This window comes from Myotis lucifugus, unplaced genomic scaffold (assembly GCF_000147115.1).
Source record: "Myotis lucifugus unplaced genomic scaffold, Myoluc2.0 scaffold_1212, whole genome shotgun sequence".
Lineage (NCBI taxonomy): Eukaryota > Metazoa > Chordata > Mammalia > Chiroptera > Vespertilionidae > Myotis > Myotis lucifugus.
The window spans coordinates 49,221-66,024 of record NW_005872260.1 but is presented as its reverse complement, the minus strand read 5'-3'; the positions used below and the strand labels follow the sequence as shown (position 1 = coordinate 66,024).

The 16,804-nt window shown below is 56.7% G+C and overlaps 1 protein-coding gene across 1 annotated transcript in view; it reads left to right on the top strand.

Annotated features, from left to right (window-relative positions):
* IGSF21 (immunoglobin superfamily member 21) overlaps positions 1 to 16,804 on the top strand; it is a gene marked incomplete at its 5' end in the record, with an annotated part of 28,674 nt that overhangs the window by 10,310 nt on the left and 1,560 nt on the right. The window contains 4 exons of the mRNA XM_014449483.2: positions 9,898 to 10,013; positions 12,613 to 13,084; positions 15,782 to 15,867; positions 16,262 to 16,454. Coding sequence (XP_014304969.2) covers positions 9,898 to 10,013; positions 12,613 to 13,084; positions 15,782 to 15,867; positions 16,262 to 16,454 — 867 coding nt within the window. The remainder of the gene's footprint in view (positions 1 to 9,897; positions 10,014 to 12,612; positions 13,085 to 15,781; positions 15,868 to 16,261; positions 16,455 to 16,804) is intronic.

The following is a 16,804-nucleotide window of genomic DNA, read 5'->3' as shown; positions in this document are numbered from 1 at the left end:
AGAGTGACCAGTGTCCCTGGCGTGAGGAACTCCTCCCCCAAAAGCCCTTTCTCCGCGGCTCCTCCCCTCCACCCTCTCCTCACCCCTGGAAATTGCTTTATGAGACATAAGCGGCAAGAAAGATTTACTTGCCCTCTGACTCGGAAATCAATCTTGAAATGCTGACAGGACAGGAAACACTCCGGCCGCAGAGCCCTCTGGGAAATATCCTGCTGGAAGGGAGGCTCTGAGTGGGGGGCGGGGGGCGGGGGGCAGGGGTTGGGGCTCTGCTGTGAGGTTGGCAGGGGTGGCCCCTGCCATGTACTCAGTCCTCATGAGTGCCCCACATGAGACAGGCACTCGAGGGGCGAGGCCCAGAAAGCTAGCAACTGCCCAAGGTTCACACCACCTGTGAACACACGGGCAATGGCCTTGGGGCCAGGTGTCCCAGGCCCTGGATAGGGAAGGTCAGGGGTAAGTCCTGCTCTGAGCCCAGAACACCGAGGCCCGGTATTTAGGGGGTCACCATTCTGCTGGAAGGGACAGAAGTTTTCCAGGGTTGGGGAGTAGAGGGAGAGGGTGGGGTCCTGCCAGAGCCTTCAAGCTTTCTGGAGGGTTGGGCAGGGTACGTAGAGCAGCCCTGAACTTGAACTTGAGCAGGGAGCACTTGACCTGGGTGCCACTGCCACTTGCCAGGTCTCAAACATGCTTCTCCACTTGCTCCGGCCTCCCAGGCTTCTGCAGGCTTCCGGAGGCTTCTTTCATAAAACTACAAGCACAGCACCTGGTAAAACCAGCCATGTGTGTAACATATCCCTCTGGGATCCATTGAAAACATCCCCCAAATAGCCAACCTTGCTGCTATTTAAAACGGATTCATGTCACACCCCATAGATTTCATTTCTGCAGAAATGGCACCCATCTGGGCCTGAACACACTTGCTCTATTGCCACATAAACGACAATGGCCAGCCTCACGCGGTGGCCACAGACAGGTAGTCAGTCTCTAGCCAGCAAACCCCAGGTGCAGGGTAGATGCATATGGGACTGGCAGCCTAGGAGGCCAATCAGAAAACTGGGAACATTGACAAACAGCCAATGAAGGCATGAGCAGAAAGTTGCCCGGCTGGGAGGGCGGGGCTTTGGGGATTTGAAGTCCTTTGACCCAATCAGTGCAGTGAGTCTCTGGAGAACTCTGCCTATGACCCCTTTAGAGAGGCCTGGAGAATCAGAGAGGTCTGTCTTCCCTGAGCCTTTCCCACCCAGTCAGTAATAATGTCCACTACTGTTCACTGAGCACCTACTATGGACCAAGTCCTTAGTTCACATAGCACCAGTGAGGCTTGCTATCTCCAATACAGAGGTGAGCAGATGGCACCTTTCCAAAGTCAAGGTAGTGGTTCACACGCTGAACTTGCACTAGAATCTCCTGGAAGGCCTGTTAAAACCCGGGTGGCTGGACCCCACCCCACCTCACCCCCAGGTTGAGGTTTCTGGTTCAGCAGGTCTGGAATGGGGCTCAAGAATTTGCATTCCTAACCAGCTCCCGAGGAAGGCTGGTGCTGCTGGCCCAGGGCCACACTTGGAGAACCACCAGATCAAAGTCTAGAAAATAGGTCTAGAACCGATCCAGATCCTCACAGAACCTGCGGCCCGGTCTCCCCTAAGAGTGTGGGTGTGTGGGTGTGTGTGCACGCACACGCACAGGGTTTTATTTCTTCAGCAGTAACCTGAGTAGAGTCCCGCTCTGCCCAGCCTTCCTGACTCCCTGCCTAGCACAGCATGCTGCCCCCCCTCCAGCACCCGCCCTGCTCCCCCGGAGCAGTCAGCCAGAGCCTCGGTTGGGCTGTTAATTTTATCTTTCACCGCTGCCAACGCACAACAGCTGGCAGGGGAGGGGCGAGGCAGGTGAGTGGGTGCTTGCAGCCAGCTCCCCGTGGAGTGGGAGGCAATGGATGGATCATGCCCGCAGCCACAGGGCTCCCTCGTGACACCCCCACTCCACTCAGACAGGCCCCCATCTAGCACGGAGGGTCCTGGGCAGCCGCCACCCACACTGGCATGACCTAGACCCCAGGTCCCCACCCCGCCGTTGCATCAGCACAAGGCTACCCACTGCTGTCAAGCCGGAGGGGGCGGGGGGCCCCCCCGCTCAGCAGCTGCCACAGTAAAGGGCCCGTTGCAGCCATATAAGCACAGACGCTGCGTTTATCTCTCTTGTCACTGATGGCGGCTCCATTTGGGGGCTTTTTGTCAGGTTTTTTTCCCCTTGGCTGCTGTTATTACTCAGTTCAATATTTAATTTTCCCATAAACCAAGGAGTTGTGCTTTTTCTCTCTCTTTCTTGCTGGAGTCGCACCCCCACTGTGGGATCTGCCTCCTCCAGCTCCTGCCGGGAGACGGGGGCCTGGGCCGGTTTCAGTCCTTCCAAACTGGGCGGGAGCTGGCGGGCAGGACCCTGGGTCCCGCCCCTCAATGCCTCCACTTATTCCCCTGACAGATATTTACTGAGTAAATTCTAGTGTTTCAGGCCTTGGGATTCGACCGTAGACAAAAAGAGCTTCTGCCCTTGTGGTCTTACATCCTAGTGCGGGGACACTGGAGAAAAAGACAAGTGTGCAGACCACTGCATGAAGCAATTATACACCCTTTATGACGGCCTCTATGAAGAAATAACAAAGTGTCATGGCAGACGATAACAGGGACCCTAGCTTAGGTTGTGGGGTGACGCTTGAAAGATGAGCAGGACCCAGCCATGCAAAAAGCTGAATGAAGGACTTCAGGCAGAGGAAGCAACAGATGCAAAGGCCCTGGGGTTGGAACAATCTTAGGATGTTCATGGACCCGTCAAAGAATTTCATTGTGTTTGGAGCATGGTGATGTGGGGAAGATCAAGACAAGGCTAGATATGGGGAAAGGGCCCGCAGCATGCAGGGTCTTGTGGGATTCCTTCCACACACACAGGCTGCATACGTGCCCGTGCTGGAAAAATGAAAGAAGAAGGGAAACAAACAGGAACTGAAATTGAATTCCTGTGTGTCAGGCCTGCACTAGCTCTGAGATTATAGAGGAAGGACAAAGCTCCAACCTTCAGGACCCAGGACAGATAGCACCTGTGAGTATGACAAGAGTAGGATGCTCCCAGAACCTGGGAGATAAGCCCTACATGAGTCTGGCAAAGTCCTGGAAGACTGCCTGGAGGAGGCAACACCTACATGCCTGCTCTAACAGATGTGGCAGAGTTACTAGCAGAAGGACTGGTATGTGCAGGGCACGGCGGAGGCGAACAAGGTGAGGAAGGAACCTTGGCAGCTCAGTGTGGCCGCAGCAGGGAAGGCTTCCTGGACAAGGTGCTCTTTTGAGCAGCATCTTAAAGACACAGAGAGAGATGGGAAGAGAGGGTGGGAAAGCAAAACTGAGATGCGGGACCCGAAATAAAAAATAGGAAGAAATGAACCCAGGGAACATGGAGGCACATTTATATTCATGGACACTTATATTAAGAGGGTGGTGTTCTTTTTTCTTCTTTGAAATATGGTGTAATGACTAGGAGCTGATTGAAAAGGAAGGCAGTCAATAGAGCAGGCATGCTGAGAGGAAAGAATGGATTTTTGCAAATAATATAATTTTGAACTTGTCTTTTCCCTTCCCCGCCCCTCCTCCAAACCTAATTGATTACCACCCCATGATAAATGGCACTCAGCGCAGAAGTGTGCTCAGCACCACCATAAAGTGGTGCCCAAGGAACAGGACGGATTAGCCCTTCCTCCAGACAATGGCCGTTCCAGGGAGGGAACGAAACTCCCCCAGACGTGCCTCTCAACCCAGGGGTGGGTATGGGCACGTGAAGCGGTAACATAAATAGTCTCTTTGTGTTTGCGCAGCACTTTGCTGTCCTTACAGAGGCTTCTGTTCATTTCCTCATTTGCTTCTCCTCTCAACAATTCCCAGAGATGAAAGGTCAGCAGGGTATGTTTTATTGAGCCCATTTGATAGCTGAGAAGACTGACACCTGGGGAAAGGCTCGGTTGATTTGCCCAAATTCTCAGTGGGAGGTTGGTAGCAAAGCCTGGGCTGGAACCTTAGAGCCAGGCCCCCAGCGGGAGTGGGTGGGGGTGGACCTCATGGTGGGAAGAGAATTTAACTCTAGTGGATGCAGTTACACACGGGCATGGGGCAGGCTGCTCCTCCCAGGAATGCGAGGGTCTATGGGAGACCAGGTTTGGGATTCCCAAATTGCAAAGGCTACGGGATGATTCACAGAGCCGAGAGCCATCGCTTTATCCCCAGTGTGAATTATGATGGCCCCCACAAATGTCCGCTTTCAGGAGAAAGGCAGGCGATATCTCAGCGTTAATTTCATAAACCCGATCACCCGACCATTACCTCACGGTGTCTGTCTCAACCATGGACTCTAAGACATCGGCGCCTGCCTCCCGCGGTGGCCAAGGATCAGACACTCGGGGGCGAGCTGTGACATGCAGCTGGGTCTGTCGGATGCCAAGCCTGTTACCTTTCCCGATACAAGATTAAATCAAAGACACCTAGCGGCCGTCAGTCCTCTTTGCTTAAAGCGAAGACAAAAATAAACTGGGAAGGCCGCTGGCTTGACTCGGAGTCAGTGGAGTCAGGGGAGTTTGCGGCAGTGGCCTCTGTTTGACCATGACGGTGGACTTGTAGAATTGGGGGGTTGGGGAGTTCTTCCTACTGCCCAGGACCGGGGTTGACAGTGCGAGAATGCACCCAGGGGTGGTAGGTAAACCTGAAGCTCTGCCCATGTCCAGGTTCTTTACCCTCCCCCACCCCAAGCCACATATGCCGGCTCGGTGTCTCTTCACGTGAGGAGGGTCATCTCAGGTGCACGGACCCACCCCCAGGAGAGCCTTGTTCTAGCACAGACATGTCCGGAGAGCAGGCTGAGCCCCCGGGAACGAGGCACTCACAGTGGGGTGTTGGACACTGTCGCAGAAGAGCTGGGGGGACATTAGTGAGCCGGGGGCCTTGGTTGGTGACTCTTTGCCCAGAGCACCAGGCAGCTCTGCTTTATACGCTCATTCCAGAGCCCGGCTCGGAACTCAGGATTATTCTTGTCCAAGAAGTGGCCGGTGCCTGCAGCTGGCCATCTGCCTTCGACTGGACACAGCTCTGGGGCCATGGAACCTATCCCAGGACATGTGAGGGGGCTGCTCGTTTTGACCTTGATCAGAGGTTGTAACAGGGATGGGATGGAGATGAGAATGGAGATGGGGTTGGGGAAGGGATGGAGACAGAAATAAGGATTGAGTTGGGGGTGAGGATAGAGCTGGAGGTAGAGATAGGGATGGGGAAGGGAATGGCAGTGGAGATAGGGCTGGAAAGGGGGAGGGGATGGAGGTGAGGATGGCGGTGGAGCAGGAAATAGAAATGAGATGGGATGGAGGTGAGGATGGAGATGAGGATGAAGGTGGAGAAGGAAATAGAGGAGATGAGATGGAGGTGAGAATGGAGGTGGAGAAGGAAATAGAAGATGAGATGGAGGTGAGGATGAAGGTGAGGATGGAGGTGGGGATGGGATATAGTTGGGAAGACTAAGAGTGAAGGAAGGCTGCAGGCGACAGTCCTACAAAGCAGTGGGTTGTGGGGGAAAGAGTGCTGTTTGTAATCAAAGGAAGGGGAAGAAAGGAGGGAGGGGAGAGGCTGATAGTGACGTGGGGGAGCATCCATAAGCAGTCGGGGGCCCAGGTGTCGGCAGCCCCCTGACTGCCGGCCCTCAGAGCCCTGCCAGGCGAGATGCGGAGCGACATGTTTCTAGGACACAGTGCCTGCGGACTACATTGACGGGCAGAGTGTGGGGAGCCTGGGCTGTCCATGCTGATATTAGCAGCCCTGCTGTGTCATCGTCCATACAACTGAAATCTGTTATTGTCTTATGAGCTTGATTAACTGTACATATTGCTAACACCTGCTCAGAAATATAACGAGGGACGGGAACAGGGCTCCCAATCAGGGTCTGTGTGGGTGGCGTGCGTGACTTGGGTGCAGATCTCCAGAATGGGGATGTGTGTGCACGCAGATGTGTGTGTGTGTGTGTGTGTGTGTGTGTGTGCATGTGTGTGTTGGGGGAGGGGGGGTGCACCAGTGCTGCGCAAAGAACCCTGGCCTGCATTGGTAACACCAGGGGGCCAGTCCAGGCTTTGCTATCGACTTACAGGGTGACCACAGGCAGATCTCTCCCTCTCTCTGACCTCAGTTTGCTGACCTGTAAATGGAAGGTCTGACCCAGCGCTGTGCACTAGAAATACAGTGCCAGCCACATCTGTGATTGTAAGCTTTCCAATAACCGCACTGAGAAAAGCTGTAAAGGTGAAATTATTTTTAGTAATCTGTTTACTAAGTTCAACATAGCCCAGATGTTATTTCAACAGGTACCCAATATAAAATATTCATAACGTATTTAACATTCTTTTTAAAACTGTCTTCAAAATTCCGTGCGTGTTTTGCCCTTACAGCCCATATGAACTTGAAAAAGCCACACCTCAGTGCTCAGGAGCCACACGGGGTGGGTGATGACTGTATTGAACAGGGCCAGGCCGGGGCATTCTCCGGTCTCCTCATCGAACTGTGGGTGCCCCAAAGTGGGAGACCAGGTTTGTTCTCCCAGCCGGTAGCAAGGAGCCCCCGAGAAAGGATGTTCATAAATAATATTGCGGATAAAGGCAGCTGCCATGGGTTGGGTGCACTGTGAAAACGCTTGCAGGCACTGCTTCACTGAATCCTCGCAGGTACCCTATAATTTCATTCTGCGGGTAAGGAAGTCGAGGTTCAGAGAGGTTAGGTAACATGCCCAGGGTCACGCAGCCGGGGGTGGTACCCTGGTCTTTGAACCCTGGGTAGTGAGTTTAGAGCTCACACTGTTAACCGTTGCCCCAGACGACCTCCCTGTATTACAGATAATATGAGTTAACATTGCTGACCTGCCTGGCGGGCTTCCTGTGTGCCAGGCGTCTTGTCGGCATCGTCTCAGGTACTCCTCAAAGCCATCCTACAAGGAAGGTTCTAGGTGCCTGCTTCCTGTTTGCTCCATGAAAGCGAGGAAGGATGAATGAGTGATTTTGAAGGTGCCCGCCGCCTAGCTCTGGGCCTCTGGGAATCTTGGGGGGTGTACTTACACCTCACATATGCCATCAGGAGCGGTGCCAGAGCTCTATGCCAGACTACTTGGCATGGTCCCTTCATCTCTGGGGCAAACGCGTTAAGCAGAGCCACCCTCAGGAGCAGTTCTCAAGGGAGCCGGCTTTAAGGCATCCATGGGGGCGGAGATGTGCCCGGTGAATGCGTGTTCCGGCGGCAAACAGGGGTACTTGGGGCTCGGGTGCCAGTGGGTCTCAGCTCCTTCCTTCTTCCCGAAGGTCGGGTAGCACAGCTTCGTGTCCGAGTTTAGGCTCTGGAGCTGGGGCCCTCGGGTTCAAATCCTGACTCCCTGAACCCAGGCAGGTTGCTTCAGCTCTTTCATTTTCTCATCTGTAAATGGGAATACATAACCTCACCTCCTAGACCAGTGGTTCTCAACCTTCTGGCCCTTTAAATACCGTTTCTCATGTTGTGACCCAACCATAAAATTATTTTCGTTGCTACTTCATAACTGTAATGTTGCTACTGTTATGAATCATAATGTAAATATCTGATTTGCAGGATGGTCTTAGGCGACCCCTGTGAAAGGGTCGTTCGACCGCCAAAGGGGTCGCGACCCACAGGTTGAGAACCGCTGTGAGCTAGACTAATGGTGAGAATTAAATGAATGAACACAGACAAGGGCTCGGAAGGGCTTCCTGGCTCATAAGCCTGAGCCGCTCGCTGCCGGCGCTCGCTGCCGGATCCAGGTTTTCAGGGTAGTTCTAGAAACATTAGGTTGTGGAATCTGCGACTCCTGGGTAATTGGAGTGTTCGGATGCGTTCTTCCCCCTCAGAGTTCCTACCCCACTTACCATCTGTTTCATCCCATCTTACACTTAATTACAATTCTCCGCCTATTGTTCTCCCATTGTCTCCCATTGTCTCTGCTTCCCCCGCTGACAGCACGCGGTGGCGGCCCGAATGAATGAATGGCTCCTACCTGGCTCCCTTTCCCTAGACCTTAAAATAGAGTTGCCAGGCGGCTGTCGCCCCCGCCTGCCGTGAGCTCCTCCTCGCGGTGTCTGCTTCATCGCTGGGCGCCTACCGCGAGCACCTGGCACCACGCCCCGCACCTAGTAGGTGTCGGGAAATGTTTGTCGAATTTAATTAAACTTCACTGGGGTGGAAACCCCCAGCCGGAAGGAAAGGCCCGCGCCTCTTCGCTTCCTCGGCTCCCCCCACAGCTCAGGACCGAGGCCGGATAAGCCAGAACCGACAGGCTTTCCCAAGCGAAGTTCTCAGAGGATGGCCTTGGGGCTGATTACAAGGGGTTGGGAGGTAATAGGAGGAACCTCAGGATAGGGGATTCCTGCCACGTGCCACGTAAGCCCTAGTTTATCGATTAGCTGGTTCTTCAGATATGGCTGCCAAGGATGAGTCCCATTTCATTAACTGGGGAACTGAGGCACACAGTTGTTTTTTGTTTTGTTTTTAATACATTTTTTATTGAATTCAGAGAGGAAGGGAGAGGGAGATAGAAACATCAATGAGAGAGAATCATTGATCGGCTGCCTCCTGCATGCCCCACACTGGGGACCGAGCCCACAATGAGGGCATATGCCCTGCCCAGGAATTGAACTGTGACCTCCAGGTTCATAGGTCCAAGCTCAACCATTGAGCCACGCCGGGAGGGCCTGAGCTCACTTGCCCGAGGACATGCAGGCGATGCTGACTTGGCTGGGACTTGGGCCCAGGTGTACCTCATGGCTCCATAAGCCCTCGTCCCCATTCCCACGGCACCTGGAGCCCTGGCTTTGGCAAAGCGGCCAGTGGCAGCTGGTGAGGAGAGCTGGTGGCAGGCAGGACGAAGCACAACCAGCCAGCGCGCCCAGAACAAAGCCTCCTGGCGCCCAGGGCCTGTCAGTGTCGGCCACTTCTTCCTACTGCCCGCCATGGGCGAAGCTATCTCTCCGGCCTAACTTCTGCTTCCAGTCTCTTCACAATGCAGCTCAGACCACGTCGCTGCCCTTGTTGAAAACCTTCAGTGGCTCCCCACTGCTCTCAGAACCAAGAAGAACAGCTCGGCCCAGGGGTGCACTCATAAACCCACTCTCCGGCGGCTGGGGCAGGGGGAGGAACACACCAGCAAAGAAGCCCTGCTCTGTAGCTGTGGCTGATCTGCATGGTGTAGAGACACCCTCTGTGGCCCGTTTCGAGCCGCCGTGTAACAACCGGCTCACAAAATCCCTGAAAATGCCACAGCGGGCTCTCCTGCGGCTGTGGGAGCCTGAGCCAAGGAGCGTGACCCACCGTCAGCCGCCCCGGTCAGTGCCCAGCACATGCCCCCAGTTCCAGCACATTCCCCTGGTTCCTTGACCTGCCATCACCACGGCCTGCCCCCCATCCCTCCTGCTGCCCCCCTCCCCTACCAACCTGCCGCAGGCTTTTGCGCACGCTGTTCCTGCCACCTGTCATGCTTGTCCCGCACATGTTGCTTCCTCAGGTCACAGCTCAGCGTCACTTCCCCGGGCTTGGGCAGTGCCCCTTTACGCTCTGTTCGCCTCCCGGCACCTGGTGCACTTACATGAACGATGTGACCCCTTGGTTCAGGCTCTTATCCAGCAGGCTGTGAGCCCCGTGGGGCAGGGCCTCTCTGGACCCCAGCAGGGACAACATTCTCACTGCGGTTGATGCCAGTGGCAGCCTCTGGTGGGGCAACATGTGCCCCCAGCACGCAGCATGGGGCCTGGCCCCTCTTAGGTAGGTGGTGGATTCTTCCAGAACCTTCCAGCTAAGCCTTTTTCCTTTTGTGCTTCCCTTCTGGCAGCTCCTCCTACCTCCATCGAAGTGGTGGCTGCAGACGCGCCAGCCCCCTTCAACCGCTACCAGGCCCAGAACTTCACGCTGGTCTGCATCGTGTCCGGAGGGAAACCAGCGCCCATGGTGAGTGCCCCTGGGACCACCCTCCCCTGGCTTGGTCAGCTGGAGAGGGCGAGGCCTGCAAAGTCAACTCTGCCGCATCTGCCTTGGTCTGACCCTGTCCACTCCGCCGACCGCCTCTCCTGCTCCGGGTCTCTCAGCACTGGCAACCCCACTTCTGCTGGACCCTGGGATCCTCGAACTACACAGTGGGAGCAGTTTTTAGGGGACCCCAGCATCATGCTCACCCCGGTTATTGGGCAGGATGCAGGCACATGAGGTCCAGAGAGGGGAAGGGACATCTCAGAGTCACCCCTCAGTGTGGGGCAGTAGGCAGGTGGTCATGTCAGAGCTGGGGTTCCAGCTCATGTCCTCCAGCTGCAGGTCCAGTGTGGAGGGAGGAAGGAGGAGAACGGAGGGAGGGAGGAGGGAGGAAGGAGGAAGGAGGAAGGACAGAGGCGGGAGGAAAGACAAAGGAGGGAGGGAGGAAGGAGGGAAGGTAAGAGAGGGAGTCCCTGTGTGGGCCAGCTTCCTCCTGCAGCCACTCTAACTGCGCTGAGGGCTCGGTCCAGCACCTGAGCTGTTGCCACGCCGATGCAGGGGCAGGGATGGAGGGGACCCACCGCTGAGAGCTGGCTCCAGCCCAGCCTGCCGCATGCGCTGAATGACCCTGAGCAGGAGGATCTCCCCTCCGCTGCTCATTTCTGCCAGGAGGTTTAGAGGCTGGACCATGTGCACATTTTTCAGCTTTTTAAGTAGCAGTAGGACCGTTTGGTCTGAATGAAATGCACAGAAGCTCCGTGTATAAAACATTTAACAGTGAAGGGGCACGCGCCTGGACCGCTCCCTGAAGCGCCCTGGCCCTTAGGGTTCCACGCAGCCACACTGAGAACCTGCGGGCTGCGCAGCCCCAAGGCCCTCCAGTGCGCATGTGGCCGAGGACTTTAGGTCTCAACCCTGAGAGTTTCTTGCGTCACTAGGATCAGTGAGGGGTGGGTAGGAAGGGTTAGAGTTCAAGGTGGAGGCTAGGCATTCCAGACCCTGCCTGTCTCACAGGAATCGTCCAGTGGGGTGACCGGGGGGCTCAGGCCAGCCTCACCCAGCTGCCCAGGACAGGGCAGTAAACAGGTGCAGAAAGACCCAAGACAGTGGGCAGGTACATGCAGGCCCGGGCAGGGCAGTGGGCAGGTGCACGCAGGCCCAGGTGGGGCAGTGGGCAGGTGCACGCAGGCCCAGGCGGGGCAGAGGGCAGGTGCACGCAGGCCCGGGCTGGGCAGTAAATAGGTGGGCAGAGATGAGCCTTTGGTGAGGCCCATTGCTCTCCACTCACACCTGTATCCCGAGGAGACAGCTAAATAGGCACCTTCAAAGCCAGCACTGGTGGGAGCAGGACATGGCCCCACGTGTCCCCTGTGGAGCCCATAAAGAGGTCTGGCCTCCCTGAAATCAAGCAAGTTGGTCTTTTTCTCCAAAGGAAAACTCATTTTTCCAAAGGACCAAAAGGAAGTTTCCTCCCGGCACTGCGGCTGTGGGAACACCCCTCCCCCAGCCTGCCTGCTCCTGCCATTTAAGACACGGCACTAAAACATTCCAACATATATAGTAAAAAGCATATATATACATATTCCTCATCTTACGTTTGCCTGGAAGGTCAGAATTTGAAAGAATTCTTTGATATAAATAACAAATGTGCTTCTGAAGCACTTTTCCAAAAAAAAAGAAAGAAAGAAAAAACCCAAATCAGCCTATTATGTGCATAGGAGATTCTTCGTTGGAGCTATAAACTCTGACAGATTCTCTGCGCTGCACATTCCACTTCCTTCCCCTCCTCCCCCTCCCCCTGCCTCTCCTCAGGCATCCTCCTCCTCCCCTCCCCTCCTCCCTCCCTACACCCTCCTCCTCTTCCCCCTCACCTGCGCCAGCATCCTGAAAGCTGCTTCCGTCCCTCCGCACTCCCTGTCTCCCTCTATTTATTTATCTGATTTATTAAAAATACACCCAATCCCGCAGGCCCCTGGGCACCTGTACCGAAATAAAAAGACAGCAAATTAAATTAAATGCTGCCTCTCAAAACTTAAATTCCTCGTGGAGCAGAGAAAGCAAGGAGACGGTCCCTTTCGCCTCCTCCCCCGCACCTAGCTCCCTCCCCCCCACACACCTGCTCTCTCCTCCTCCAAAACCTGCAAAGGGACCACCCGCACAGAGCTCCTTTCCTCATCCTGCCCACGTCTCATTTCCTCTCCGCACCCTCCACCTGCTCTCCCATCCACTTGCTCGCGCCAGGTGGGCACAGACCACCCCTTGGTGGCTGCCCGACTGTCCAGGGCCCTTCTGTCCGCTCCCTGCTTCTAGGCATCCCACACCCCATGAAGTAGGGAAACTGTGGCTGGGAGGTGGTAAAGATGGGCACAGCCCCTGCCCCCTGGACCTGCCCATCCTCTCGAACCAGCCGACTCTGTCTCGGATGCTGGAGGGACATGAACCAGGAGGGCCACCAGGAAGGCTACCAGGAGGAGGAGGCTCCGGAAGGACCTGCCTCCTGCGGCCACACCCTCTGAGAGCCCAGTGGGAGGTCGAGGTCATCGGCACAAAACCTTTTCCTGTACCTTCCTTGTCATTTCAGGTTTATTTCAAAAGAGATGGGGAAGCGATCGACGCGGTGCAGCTGGCAGAGCCGCCGGCAGGCTCTGGCCCCCTCCGGGACAGCAGGCCCTTCCGCAGCCTCCTGCACCGAGACCTGGATGACACCAAGGTGCAGAGGTCACTGTCCCTGATGGACACTGAGAACCGGGGTGGGCGTCCCTACACGGAGCGCCCCTCCCTGGGCCTGACCCCAGACCCCAGCATCCTCCTCCAGCCGACCACCGAGAACATCCCCGAGACGGTGGTGAGCCGCGAGTTCCCCCGCTGGGTCCACAGCTCCGAGCCCGTCTACTTCCTGCGCCACAGCCACACCCCGGGCAGCGACGGCACCGTGGAGGTGCGAGCCCTGCTCACCTGGACACTCAACCCGCAGATCGACAACGAAGCCCTCTTCAGCTGTGAGGTCAAGCACCCAGCGCTGTCGATGCCCATGCAGGCAGAGGTCACGCTGGGTAAGGTGTGGGGCGCCCTTCTGCAGGCCCCCTGCAGAGCTGGGGGTGGGGAAACCTTGGAGTAGGGCCCGGGGCTGCTGGTCGTCATGGAGACAGGGACGCGGTGGAGCAAACCGCACTCAGGGTCAGGCACGGAGGGCAGAGTCTGAGTTTGTAAGGACTTTGCTGAGCTGGATAGGAGAGCAGGGGAGATCCCAGGGACGCCAGAGGAGTTCGCTGGGTAAGATCAGGACACGAGAGGTCACGGGAGTCCGGTCCATCAGGATCGAGAATATGCATCAGTGTTAGAAAACATGGAAGGCTTTTGCCCGGGATGGACAGTGTGGCTTAGTTGGTTGAGCATCATCCTTTGCACCGAGGTCACCGGTTTGATTCCCAGTCAGGGCACGTGCCCAGGCTGCCACTTCAGTCCCCGGTCGGGGTTCGTGCAAGAGGCAACCGATCCACATTGATGTCTCTCTCTCCCTCTCTCTCTTCCTCTCTCTCTAAAATCAATAAAAACTTTTTTAAAACCATGGGAGGTTTTCAAGGTTGGAAATGGACCGTGGGAAGCAGAGGGAGGTTTGCTGGGTGAGTGGAGAGCACAGGGCCGGGACTTCCCAGGGACAGTGGCTGAGTCGGGTCACAGGAAGGTCAGGGGAGGTTTTCCCATCAGCTGGGGACACAGGAGGCGACTGAGGTTTTCTGTGTGAAATGAAAGGCCCATTGGCTCAGGGGACAGAGGTTTCCTGCTGGAATGGAAGGCCCGTTACCTCAGGGGCAGTTACCAGGTAAGGGTCATGGACATGGCAGGCCGGAGGCTGGGGGGGTCGGGGTCCCTTTCTTCGGGGGCCCGTGTGCCCAGGCCCAAGCCTGGGGGGAGGAGATGGGCCTTTAGAAAACAGGGCCCTGAGGAATCTGACCTGGAAGGGGGAAGGTGTCTGCCCTGACCTTTAGGGGTTCAGGCCTCTCCTGGATGTGGGCGCCCTTCCCCGCCTTCTGCTGGCCGCAGCCCGACAGTGCGGCCCCCGCAGGACAGAGCGGACAGAGTAGCCCAGGGCCGCACTGCCCGCCCCATGCAGCGCTTCCCACCTGCAGACCGACCTACAGAGTGTTAACAAAGAAGGAGGACAGTGACTTGAGCCCCCTAAGCCTCCGTTTCCCTGGGACGATCTCGAAAGGTCGTGAAGTTCAATGAGATCTTGCACAAGGCGTGAGCACAGGGCCCGGTGCTTCTGTGCCCCTGACGGATCTCGGCCCTCAGACCTCTGCCTCCTGATTTTCCCAACATCCAGGGCGGGACGTGGACACTGGTCGTTATCATTGTTCCCATTTGCACGGGGGGAATGCCAGGTGGTGTGACTGGGCCGAGGCACACAGAATAGAGCAGAACTTGCTCTCCGCCTCCCGGGCCAGGATCCACCTCGCTCCTGTGGGTGCCGCCTCAGAAACCAACCACAGGCCTTATCCGCCCTTCCCCGCCTCAAAGCAGGCCCAGCTCTTCCCAGTGAGGCTCCGGCCGCCCCTGGGGCACCACAGATGTCTTGCTTGTGATTTAATTAACAGTCCTTTGGTCTCCTTCTCAGAGAAGAAAGTTAGCAGGGCCTGGGAGACCACCCACGTTGCCCGCTGCTCTGATTTCGCTGGGAGCATCTGAGTGGGAAGGAGAGGGTAGGCGAGCAGGCAGGGGCAGAGGGGGGAGGTCCCAGGCCAGCCCTGGACCGGGACAGAGCTTTCTCCTCCAACAACTCGGTGAGGCGTTCACAGAGAGTGGCCTAGGCCTGGTACTCTGGTCAGAACACTATGGCCCAGGAAGCTACCAGATCTGTCCCCAGCTCCCACCCTCCTCACCCCTGACCCTCTGCCTCGGTGCCACCCCCTGGCTGTTCCCTCCGCCTGGAACCTTCCTGTCCCAGCGGAAATGTCACCTCCTTGGAAGAGACACTGACCACTACCCATCCTTAGCGGGATTCTCTGCATAACGCTAACCAAGAAACCCTGGGAGTTTCTTGTCTGTGTACTTGTTTGCAACTAAATCATAAGCTCAAGTCAGCGGACACTTGGTTTGTTCACCGCTGTGCCTAGCCCTGCCCCACAGCCTGGCACAGGGTTGGCTCGATAATCACTTGTTGAAAGAATGAGTGAGTGAGTGAGTGAATGACTCTGGGCCAGAGTCCTGCCCTGAAAGTGAGGAAAGGTGGAAAGCTGGCTGTGTGACCCCTCTGTTACCCATGGGCCTCTGTTTCCCCATCTGAAACCTGAGGGGACAGATCCCAGTGGCTCGTCCATCCTGATGTTGTCTGTCCACAGGACAGCGGTGCCCTGGGCCATCTGTCTCCCACGCTCAGAGGTGCCAGGGGGCTTTGGAGAAGTGATACAGGGCGTAAGGACAGGGAGGACCGAGAGCCAGGATCCCCACACCTTGTCCACTGGGGCAGAGACCGTGTTCTGTGCACCGTTGAATCCCCAGCTCCCAGCCAGGGTCTGACTCGTCACAGGGGTTCGGGGAATGTGTGCGAATGAACGCAGGCAGGCTCGAATGGATGAATGAATGAATGAATGAATGATGAGCATCCTGGAACTGGAGTAGAACTGGACTGGCTCTTTCTCCTCCATTTCCCTGCCCCTGCTTTCCTTGCCCAGTCTCCCCCACACCACACACACACACACACACACACACACACACACACCTCTGACCTGGTCTTCCTCTCCCTACAGTTGCCCCTAAAGGACCCCAAATCGTGATGACGCCCAGCAGAGCCCGGGTCGGGGACACAGTGAGGATTCTGGTCCATGGATTCCAGGTCAGCCTCTCTCTGAGCCCCTGGGAGGGTGTGGGAGGTGGGAGGACCCCCAGCCAGGCACTGGGCTCCCTGACAGCAGGCTCTGAGACCCTCCCCGCCACCTCCAGCCCAGCCGGTGGGCCTCCGTCTGCTAATCTGTCTGCTAATTCGATGAGAAAGGACAAGAGGTTGCTGTGTTTTTGCTTACCCATCTAGAACCTGGGGTAGACATGCCTCATGGACTTGACCTTCTCTCCGGCCCTAAGTCCTTTTCTGCCTGGTGTGGCAGGAAGCCCCCCCTAACCCACCCGATAAGCATGTGTCCCCAGGCCTGGCCGGGCCGTGGCTCTGAGCCCTCGCTGCTCTGGCAGAATGGCTCCTCCTGTGACCAGACTTCCCCTGCTCTGGCCAACAGAACGAGGTCTTCCCAGAGCCCCTGTTCACATGGACGCGGGTCGGGAGCCGCCTCCTGGACGGCAGCACCGAGTTCGACGGGAGGGAGCTGGTGCTGGAGCGGGTTCCCGCCGAGCTCAACGGCTCCATGTACCGCTGCACAGCCCAGAACCCGCTGGGCTCCACCGACACGCACATCCGGCTCATCGTGTTCGGTAGGCTGCGCCCCGCTGGGGAGCGGGAGGCCCACCCAGGGCTCGGGCTGACACTGTCCGAGGAGGGGGGGACAGAAAGGGCCTGAGAGGGTGCCCCACAGGGAGGCACTGGGGGTTACAACCAGAGATCTGTGGGTTCAAACCCCAGGTCCACCACTTAGCAGCTGGGCAACCCTTGGGCACATGGCATAACCTCCCTCAGTTTCTCCATCTGTACAATGGGCTGCCACCTCCAGCCCACAGGGGTGAGTCTGCACCAAGACAGCACGTGAAGCACACGGCAGGTGTGGGATGGAGGGTGCTCCTTTACTGCGCTCCGAAGCCATCCACTCTCTGCTCTCTTTCTATTC